This window comes from Lampris incognitus, chromosome 15 (genome assembly GCF_029633865.1).
Source record: "Lampris incognitus isolate fLamInc1 chromosome 15, fLamInc1.hap2, whole genome shotgun sequence".
Lineage (NCBI taxonomy): Eukaryota > Metazoa > Chordata > Actinopteri > Lampriformes > Lampridae > Lampris > Lampris incognitus.
Window position 1 is genome coordinate 38,212,539 of NC_079225.1, and position 11,224 is coordinate 38,223,762.

Consider the following 11,224-nt stretch of genomic DNA (forward strand, 5'->3'; position numbering starts at 1 on the left):
GTGAGGACTTCGTTTTAGGGTTACGGTTAGAATTAGGGTTAGGTTAAGGGTTAGGTTAAGGTTAGGGTAAGGGTTAGGTTAAGGTTAGGGTTACGGGTTAGGAAATGAATGTAGTCTATGAGGGGGCCCCACAAGTATAGTTTTGTGAGTGTGTGTGTGTGTTTGTAGGATTTGTGTGGAGGGCACAGTGTGTGAATAGAGTGTGTTGCTGCCCAGGCATGTTTGGAGCAGACAGGTGCATGTCAACACATTTCCTGTTTTCCTGGAAAAAGAAAGGAGACGCAAGAAAGCGAAAGAGACACAAGTAGGGAGCGGTAAACAGCGCAGACTTGGCAGTTTGTCGGAGACTCCTGCGGCTGCCGCCATCCAGAGAGACGCTCCCCCCCCCCCTCTCTCTCCCCACCCCCCCCCCCCTCTCTCGCTCTCTCTCGCTCTCACACATGCGCGCGGGCAGGAGAAAGACGCTGTCTGGGGCTTAATCCACCACCTCCCATCAGCTCAGCAGCTCAAGAATGAATCACGTTCAGCCTGAGTGCAGCCAGGCTTCCTCTTGTTATGCCAGCCTTGTCTCTGCACCTCCTCACACAGGGACCGAAACCACAGTACAGTAGCCGCCCTAAGTGCCGCACAAGCCTGCAAGCCGGCCGGCCGGCCAGACATGGGACCGGCAGAAAGATGGAGCAGAAGCCCACATGATGGGAGCTATTACCCGGGGAGGTCCTGACTGGCGCCCTCTCACGTACTCGGCGTTTCTGGCCGCCGCGTGTCACCAGGTGTGAGTCAGCAATCGATGATCCGCTCGAGTTTCTGAGAACTGTGGCGAGTCACGGGCAGAAGCGTGACTACGGACAGCAGGGGCTCAAAGGGCACTTTTCGACTGAAGTTGCTGCTGTGAGTCAAACAGAAAAGGATGGAGGAGAGGTGGAGTGGAGTGTGTGTGTGTGTGGGGGGGGGGTTGGCGGTGTTTGAGGGTGTGGTTGATCAGCAGTCAGGCAGCCTCCCGCTTTGCAGAGCAGCAGTGTGGCACAGCACTGCACCACTGCAGAGCGGATTCCTGTCTGGATGGCCGCCCGCCCACGTGTTCACACACACACACACACACACACACACACACACACCTATAGACGTATGCGGCTGGAAAGAAAAACACCTGCATCAGTCCGACTCTCTGCGTCCCTGTCTGGCGAGCTCGAGAGAACGGTCTTCAGACAGAACCCAGTTTGTTTTGAGGCACCGACTCAACAGAAGAAATGATGAGTCAAGCTGGGTTTTCTTTTTCTAGTTGATGTCCAGCGACGATTCATGTGTGTTCAGCAAAACACGAACTGAAGCCTCCTCTCATTTCCACTTTGGTGGAGTCTGCACGGTTTTGGTCAGAAACAGGTGCACTGCAGCTGCACGCCACTTCCCACATGCAGTGTTTTGACTGGGAAGTCCACCGCTCTCTCTCTCTGTGTGTGGGTGTGTGTGTGTGTGTGTGTGTGAGAGAGAGAGAGACAGACAGCCAGACAGATAAAGACACAGACAGATAGAGCGACAGACAGACAGACAGACAGGCAGGCAGGCAGGCAGGCAGGCAGGGACATCAAGTCCTATGGAGAGGGAAGGGAAGAAGGAGGAATAGCAAGGATGTGAGAGACAGAGAGACAGGCAGATAGACAGAGACAGACAGACAGACAGACAGACAGACAGACAGACAGAGAAAGAGACAGACAGATAGAGCGACACAGACAGACAGGCAGGCAGGCAGATCAAGTCCTATGAAGAGGGAAGGGAAGAAGGAGGAATAGCAAGGATGTGAGAGACAGAGAGACAAGGCAGATAGACAGAGAAAGAGAGCGAGAGAGACACAGAGACAGAGAGTGAGAGAGAGAGACAGCCAGACAGACAGACAGATAGATAGACAGCCAGACAGACAAAGACACAGACAGACAGACAGGCAGGCAGGGACATCTTGTCCTATGAAGAGGGAAGGGAAGAAGGAGGAATAGCAAGGATGTGAGAGACAGAGAGACAGGCAGATAGACAGAGAAAGAGAGTGAGAGAGAGAGACAGCCAGACAGACAGACAGATAGATAGACAGCCAGACAGACAAAGACACAGACAGATAGAGCGTCACAGACAGACAGACAGGCAGGCAGGCAGGGACATCAAGTCCTATGAAGAGGGAAGGGAAGAAGGAGGAATAGCAAGGATGTGAGAGACAGACAGACAAGGCAGATAGACAGAGAAAAAGAGCGAGAGAGAGACAGAGAGTGAGAGAGAGAGACAGCCAGACAGTCCGACAGATAGATAGACAGCAGACAGACAAATACACAGACAGATAGAGCGACACAGACAGACAGGCAGGCAGGCAGGCAGGCAGGCAGGGACATCAAGTCCTATGAAGAGGGAAGGGAAGAAGGAGGAATAGCAAGGATGTGAGAGACAGACAGACAAGGCAGATAGACAGAGAAAAAGAGCGAGAGAGAGACAGAGAGTGAGAGAGAGAGACAGCCAGACAGTCCGACAGATAGATAGACAGCAGACAGACAAATACACAGACAGATAGAGCGACACAGACAGACAGACAGGCAGGCAGGCAGGCAGGGACATCAAGTCCTATGAAGAGGAAAGGGAAGAAGGAGGAATAGCAAGGATGTGAGAGACAGACAGACAAGGCAGATAGACAGAGAAAGAGAGCGAGAGAGAAACAGAGACAGAGAGTGAGAGAGACAGCCAGACAGACAGACAGATAGATAGACAGCAGACAGACGAAGACACAGACAGATAGAGCGACACAGACAGACAGACAGGCAGGCAGGCAGGCAGGGACATCAAGTCCGATGAAGAGGGAAGGGAAGAAGGAGGAATAGCAAGGATGTGAGAGACAGGCAGATAGACAGACAGAGAAAGAGACAGACAGACAGGCAGACAGACAAAGAGAGAGACAGATAGAGCAACACAGACAGACAGACAGACAGACAAGGCAGATAGACAGACACAGAGAGTGAGAGAGAGAGACAGCCAGACAGACAGACAGACAAAGACACAGACAGACAGGCAGGGAGGGACATCTTGTCCCATGAAGAGGGAAGGGAAGAAGGAGGAATAGCAAGGATGTGAGAGAGAGACAGACAGACAGCAGTGGGGGGGGGGGCATAGGCATGTCAGGTAACGGAAAGCGTACGCATGTTCCTCATCACGCATGTTGCAGGAACTGGCAGCGCCCCCCCCCACCGTTTCCTGTCCGCATGTCGGAACCGGCAGCGCATGTAAGCCGACCCATGACTGACACACAAAGCACAGGTGAACCCCCCCCCCGCCCCCGCCCCGCCACCAGAAACCCGATATGAGACGACGGGCAGACAGATGGTCCTTCGGACCGGTGTATTTTTACACGTCTCTAACAACACCCCCAAAATAACCGGTCGGGCCCCTACATGCACGCGCAGAGACACGCCGCGTGCCCTTGTCGTGCAGCACAAAGCCTCCGGCACCACCCGGCGGAGCCGGCCGACTGGCTGCACGCCACCCAGGCAGAGCCGTGGAGCCACACACCTTCACAGCTTGTAAACAGATTTTTTTGGTTAAGATCGCTCAGCGGCAAGTCTGAGGCTCGGCCGGGGTGTGAGGACGCTGATTCGCCGCCACTTGGAGGACGTTTCACGCGGGGTCGTGTCACAACCGCGGCAACGCTTTTCAGATCGTGTGTTGCGGGGAAGGCACCTGGCAGTCGCCGGCTTGATTGACAGGGGCATTACAGTAACGACAAAACTACTCTGTAAGATGGAGTGTGTGCGTGCATGTGTGTGTGTGTGTGTGTGGGGGGGTGTTTGTGTGTATGTGCATGTGTGTGTGTGTGTGGGGGTGTGTGTTTGTGTGTATGTGCATGTGTGCGTGTGTGTGTGTGCTTTGGAACAACTAGATTAATGAGGCGTGTGCACAGGGTGGGCGAAACCTGATTTAGTGTTTCCAATCTGTGTGTGTGTGTGTGTGTGTGTGTGTGTGTGTGTGTGTGTGTGTGTGTATGTGTGTGTGTGTGTGTGTGGGGGGGGTGTTTAGCAATAATTACAACCCAATTAAACTGGTGCCCACAACATGTGCACACACATGTAAACACACCAAGTGTACAAGTTACAAAACACACACACAGTCACGAACGAGCGCGCACGTGCACTCACGCACGTGAACCGACGCCATCTTAACCCACGCCACACACGCAACACAACACAACACCTGTTGCTTGCGTGTGTTTGTGCGCGCCGCCCGGCTCCACGGGCTCCGGTCAGCTCAGCTCAGCTCAGAAGAGAGCCCCGTCTGTTCGGATCCAGTCAAGCCTGCTTCATCGCCCATAATAGCCGGGGCCCGACGAAGGCCCCTTCCCCGGCCAGACGGGACCGTTTGTGCTGACAGCAAAAAAAAAAAAAAAAAAACGCTTCGCCCGTGACACAAACGAGCAACAGGGGCTCGCCGGAGACCCCTCGAGTCTGGTGAGCCCTACCTCACACACCCTGCCTTAAAAAATAACCATCCCCGCTGTGATAAAAAGGGAGCCGTGGAAATCACGTCTGATAACGATCATTATCGTTACTATAGCAAGTATAACACAGCTATATAATGTAGGAAGCACGCTGCTAGACTGCTGGATTCACAGGGTTGACGACCGGCTTTACAAGACTTGTCGTTTTGTACAGCCAGTGCAGCCTGTTTCAAACTGATAAGATGGGAATGAATAGATTAGCTACTGCAAAAATACCCCCGTGTACCCTGAATACCCTAGTGAAAAACAAAACAGAGGTCATTAGATGGCGATTAGTGAAGAAACAGCGACGCTTCTTCAGAGTCCATTGTGCCCCACGTCTGCTCTCAGCTTTACCGCAGGCGAGCGGACAAGTGCACGGCGGTCGTGTTACACGTGGCCTGGGTTCAAACTCACGTTTGCTTCGTATTGCAGCGAATTCGGGGGGGGGGGGCAGCCGCAGGAACTGCCGCGGCCGAGACGCGAACCCGCGTCGCCCGCACCGCAGGAGACATCGCTGACCGCTCGACTAAAGGGCCAGACCCGGCGGCCAGCGTGTCTACTAAGCCACGCGCGTTACAATATTCTGTAGTGACGGACAACAGAACAACGCATCAATACTTAATGACCAAAAACTCATTACCTGGCATTCTGGGAAACCACTCCTCGGTACCTCGTTCTTACTCTCATTCGGAACTTCAACTACAGGTTCCGCTTCAAATACGTCTACGCTCGAGGGGGGAGACAAGAAGAAGAAGAAGAAGAAGAAGAAGAAGAAGAAGAAGAAGAAGAAGAAGAAGAAGAAGAAGAAGAAGCGGTTGATTGGCCGTGGACACCGAGGACGGATAAGGATGGACGCCGGTGCCCTCCGAAGCGCAGGGGCGGTGCTTTGCGGGGGAAGTGAGCCCAAACGCACAAGTGTCCCATCCCCTGACCCCAACGCAAAGGGCACGCGGTCTGGTCTGCCCGAGCGGCTCGCGCCCGTGACGTCGCTTGCCGTTAAACACAATAAACACCAAGTCCACGAAGAAACGCGCTTTAACGCGCCCGCGAAGTGCGCTGACTGACGCAACTTCTTAGTTTCATTGGGATTACGTCAGTAACCCCCCCCAACCCACGTGTCCCTCTACCCACAAACACGAATGAGCAACAGAGGCGGGTCAGCGCCACCGCATCTCGACTGAGCCAAACAAAGTCCAGGTCTCTGCTACTGATGACTTCCATGAGCCGTGACTAGGACGAGTCCATCCGCCACAAACTCACCGCAGATCCCGTAAGGTGTCGCTTTTACTTTAGGACAACACAACATCCTCCAACCCACACAGCGCAGGGCTCATCTTCAGCCGACGTGGGGCACTGGGGAGGGGGGGGTCATTTAGGGGAGGGGGGGTCATTTACAGCACTGCAAGTAAGATGTCAGCATCTTGAACAGCCCTGAAATAAAGCAATTGAGATCCCTTTATATGATCCCCATTTTGAACCCCCATATCCCGGGCCGCCCCTAAAAGGGGGGTTATCTATTACCCCCCACTGGTTGCTGGTGGCCTACAGGCGTTGGTGCAGCGTGTTCGTGAATCGATCCAACGTGACGCAAGTCAATGTCAGCGGCGGGCCGCGTCAACAGCCCCGTTTGACTGACGTTTACACGGGAAACAATGGGCTGCCCTTTCTCCATCCTTCCACCGAGGTCTCTTTTGTGCTTCTCGACAGCGGAATAACAAAGTAGAAACGAGCCCGGAGGGGGGGGCAGCATGTCGATAAGCGAGAATAACACTTCACACACGCGCACACACGCACACACACGCACACACCCGTCTCTCGGGACCACTCGGGTAATTAGCGTCAAGTTGGGCTCGGGGCAGACAAGACAGACCCGCGCCTTTGAGCCGCGGACTCGTTCAGTACCGAGCGCTTACTCACCACCAGTGACGCACACATGACAGACATCCCGGCGAGCATCTCTCCCTCGAATGAAAACAGGTTGAGGCGAGCAGTCGAGCAAATGTCCCCGTTTAAGTTGGCAGTAACTGAAAGGCGACTTCTCATTTCAGAAGGTGGGCCGTCATCATCATCATCATCATCACCACCATCACCATCATCATCACCATCCTTGCATCATCAGTGCAGGACCCCGGCGCCGTGTGGGAGAGAAGCTGAGCTGGGCTGAGAGGCAACGCGACGACAATCTCAACTACAGCAGGTTCGTCCTCCGCCGAGCGTTTTTTATAGTCTGTGTCTCGGGGTGGACCGGTTTCGGATAGTACGGGACGAGAGCCTGGTTCATTATAAAGCGCGGTGTAATTTCCATAGCGGTGATGGATGGATGGGTCACGCTGCGCGCCGTCGTAGCCTCGCCCGCTCCGGGTTTCAATGCGGTGCGCCGCGCTGCAGCAGACTGGAGAGCCGGGCGCTGATAGAAGTGGGCGGGGACTTCCGACACGCGTCACCGCTCAACGACCCCGCAAGAGCCAGCGAGCGGAGCCCCGCTTCCGGGAAAACGTTGCATGTGGCTGCCGCCGGACATGTGACGATCCGTACTGTGTGAACACATCACGTTTGGGGGTTTTAGTTTAGGGGGGGGGGTCCTTAAAGGGGAGCCATTGTCTCCCCCTATGCTGACCGTGCTTTACAGCTGATGTCATTCGAAGGGCACGTAGGGGTTCTGCCGGATCCCGGTTTGCGGTCCCTGCTCCATGCGAGACTGCTGGAAACCTATTTCTTAGAATAGCTGCGCACCCCGCGCTGCCTCTGATTTATTACACTGCACCCCTGGGTGGAAAGTCAGTTGTGTGTGCAAATGCTCCAGCTGCCTTCAAATCTGTTTTGGATTTCTACAGCTGTCCCCCCCCGCCCCCCCTGATAGATTTGGATCAACAAAAGATCAATTATATGGTTTTAGTAAGGGAAACTACTCTCAACTGCTAACTTCAGGCCACACGGAATCGAGAATATGAGAAACAAATAGACATGGAAATGTGGGGGAGCTGTGAATATTGTCAGTAGGAATGTCCTCCTGCTTATTTCTGATCGATTTTTTTTCTCAGAAAAAAAATGTCTCTTGTACCAAGAAATTGAGAAACTACCAAAATTCAACACTCAGCATTGTCAAGCGTTATCGAACCAGGTAAGCCAGCATGACATTAAGTCTCCCCTTTGAATAATATCAGTAAGACTTGGTGATATAACATAATAAGGAATTTTTTTCCCCTTCTCATTCTTTGTGGACCCTGGACCAGAACCCAGGGCAATTCACAACGCTTTTCTGTTTCTGCATGCAACTGCGAGGCATGGGCGGAAATAGGGGCTGAGATCCCAACGAGGTGTATTTTCTCCCATGCTTATTAAAACGCAGGCCTGTTTCTACCGTTTTTATGACGCGGTTATTTGGGTGAAGATGCCAGTGAATAGAGAATTACTGCCTCTTCTCCCCCTTCAGGTCCAGAAAAAAAAGAAAAAGAAAAAAGAAAAGGGCAAGCCAGGATTTCTCAATATCATGGAAACATGCTAGCTCAAACAGAATAGCCGGGGCTTAGTCATTGTCCTGTTCTCTGTACAAGGTCAAACTGGGCAATTTTGGGTTTATTCATCGCCTGATGTTCATTACTTAACGAAATGGTGCCAAGCTGCATTTGCTCACACAGTGCCACTCTCAGTTCTCCCCTTAAAAGCAAAATGGGATTATTTTGTGTGTCACTGTTTATGGAGAGGGTTCGCCTGCTGAACTTAAGCCTTGAATAATAAAAACAGTGGTCTAAAAACATTGAGTTTACTGTGTGGTGGGCAGGTCCCATGTGACCCTGCCAAAGAAAAACGTTCTCCTTAAGCCTGCTCGTTTTTTCTTCTCTTTTTTTGGAATTTGATGTTATGCGTGCTACTGTTACACATCCAAGGGGGAAACGTGGGCCTGTGCCAGCCATGACAAGCTAATCCGACCGTACTCGCATCAGTAGTCATCGAGTGTTTTGGGAAACTGGTCTCACAGCACAGCAAAGTCAGCCTCCGCCCCACCTTCGACCCACACCAGTTTGATTATAGACGCCATCGCCGCAGCTCTTCACACCACGCTGAGTCAGTACGTAAGGATGCTCTTCATAGACTATAGCTCAGCATTCAATACAGTCATCCTGGACATACTAGTCAGCAAACTGTCCGACTTATACCTCCCCCTTCCCACCTGCACTTGGATAACGGACTTCCTCTCTGACCGACCACAAACTGTTAATCTTGATCCCCACCTCTCCTCCACCTTCACGCTCAGCACTGGCTCTCTGCAAGGCTGCGTGCTGAGTCCATTACTCTGTGCCCTATATACACCTATGACTGCACGCCAACCCACCTCACCAACACCATCATTAAATTCGCGGATAACGCCACTGTATTCGGACTTAACTCGGGGGGGGAGACGAGTCGGCCTACAGGGATGAGGTCCAGAAATTGACAGGGTGGTGCTCAGCAAACAACCTGACACTGAACACCAAAAAACAAGAAACAAAACCCCAAAAGAACTCATCACTGACTTCAGGAAGCACACGGCAGGCCCTGCCCCACTCTAGATCAACGGAGACTCTGTGGAAAGGGTTCCCACCTTCAAATTCCTGGGAACCCACATCTCTGAGGACCTCTCCTGGTTGGTAAACACCACTACTGTTGGCACGGCAGCGACTACACTTCCTGAGAGTGCTCAGGAAAAACAGGCTGGAAGAAAAGCTGCTGCATGGTGGCCTTCTACCCCTCCTCCATCCAGAGTGTACTGGCGCGCCGCGTCTCAGCGTGGTACGCCGGTTGCTCAGCAGCAGACCGGAGAGCTCTTCAGAGGGTCATCAACACCGCACAGGAAATCATCGGCTGACCTCTGCCCTCCCCGGTAGACGTCTCCAGCTCCCGGACACCACCTGCTTGACCTGATGCCCTCTGGCAGGCACTACAGCACCATCAAAGCATGGACCACCAGATTTAAAAACGGTTTGTTTCCCCGGGCCATAAGCACACTGAGCTCCAATAAGCACTGAATGACCCCTCACATGCGACTGCCTGTCTTTCTAGGGCAAACTGTTACATTCATACTTGTGCAACAATTGTATTCATTCTAGTGCAATAAGTACATTTATTCAAGCAACCTGTGTTGTTGACTGTGGTTGTTTGGTTAGTGAAGTTGTGTTTATTTAGTTTTTGCGTTGTCTCCCTGTGTCTTTAATGCACCGACCAGGAGTAGCGTGCTTAACCAGGTGAAGACTTGAGAATTTACCTCCCTCTGAATTCACAAATAAAACCAAGGCATGGTCTCACAATTATATTGTAATCTACCCGAGGGAAAATTACACAAGTACTGTGATCGCACAACGTGGCTAGTTTACTGACGACGGCCTCTCTGCACAAGACAACGGTTGTGATTCTGTTTTTAATGGTCAGTCGTCCATATGGTGGAGTAATGGCCACCCTGGAAGCAGTTTAGGGTGGATCTACTAAGTCTAATCCCCCCTTAACGGTGTCATGCACCAACTGTGGGCCAGGAGGACCAACACTGACGCACACACCGGTCACACACACGCGCAGCCAAAACATTTCATATGTGTCAGTGGGGCAAACGAGGCATCTTGAGCCATCCAGTCTGGTCAGCCCGACAACCAGCTGTCCAACTTGCATGCCTTTCAGCAAGGCAACAATTTAGCCCCCCCCCCCCCCCCCCCGGTCAGCCCGCCTGCGGCATGTTTTCCAAACAGTCAGCCGGTCATATATCCGCTTTATCACGCTGCTGGGTTACCCGGCCGACCGCCAGCGGCGTGCAAGCAAGTCAGCAAGTGCTAAGTATACAAAAATACTGTGCCGTGCCTATAGCCTGCAACGTTTCTACAAATAGCGCCAGCTGATAAGAGCGTAGAGCACCATCTGGCAGTGGCGTGCACGTGGAGTGGGGGGGGGGAGCAAAAGGGAGAGGAGATAAGGGGATGAATTCAGAAAAAACCCCTCACGTGCTGCTTCGCTCTCTGCTGGCAGGGAAGGAGCAATTCTAAGTGGGTTAGTGACTCAGTCTGGGGGGGAGGGGGAGGGGGGAGACACACAGCCACACAGACACACATAGAGGATCCATGCAAAGATAAATAAAGAGAGAGAGGAAAAAAAACTCCATGAAACCATGATTGTGGAACTACTGGATTTAATCCAGTTCAACATCGAGACAACGTGGGGCGGTCTTCTTACTTCGGCCCCGTGGAGCGACGGCACCGAAATAACACAGCGGATTAAAAACCCAAGGAGAGTCCTTTAACGACTCCGGGTCTGACCTCCACCTCTGCAAGGTGTGAAGAGACACCCGCATGGAGCAAAGGAGACCGAGCGAGATGGAGACAACCGGGGCCTACATGGACTACATGCACTCCATGGACTATATGGACCACATGCACCACATAGACCACATGGACTACATGGACTACATGGTCCATGTAGTCCATGGTCAGACTGGGTGAACTACATGGACTATATGGACCACATGCACTACATGGACCACATACACTACATGGATTATATGGACTACATGGACCACATGCACTACATGGACTCAGTGAACTACATGGACTCCATAGACTATATGGACTATATGGACTACATGGACCACATGCACAACATGGACTATATGGACCACATGGACTATATGGACTACATGAATCATATGCAATACATGGACTATATGGACCACATGGCCCACATTCACTAAATGGACTCCAT

At 52.4% G+C, this 11,224-nt stretch overlaps 1 protein-coding gene across 1 annotated transcript in view; it reads right to left on the reverse strand.

The window, feature by feature from the left end:
* Window positions 1-6,955, reverse strand: part of tnfrsf21 (tumor necrosis factor receptor superfamily, member 21) — a 37,031-nt gene extending 30,076 nt beyond the window's left edge. The window contains exon 1 of the mRNA XM_056294214.1: window positions 6,422-6,955. Within this exon, the coding sequence (XP_056150189.1) occupies window positions 6,422-6,547 (126 nt within the window). The 5' untranslated portion in view covers window positions 6,548-6,955. The remainder of the gene's footprint in view (window positions 1-6,421) is intronic.
* Window positions 6,956-11,224: the final 4,269 nt, after the last annotated feature.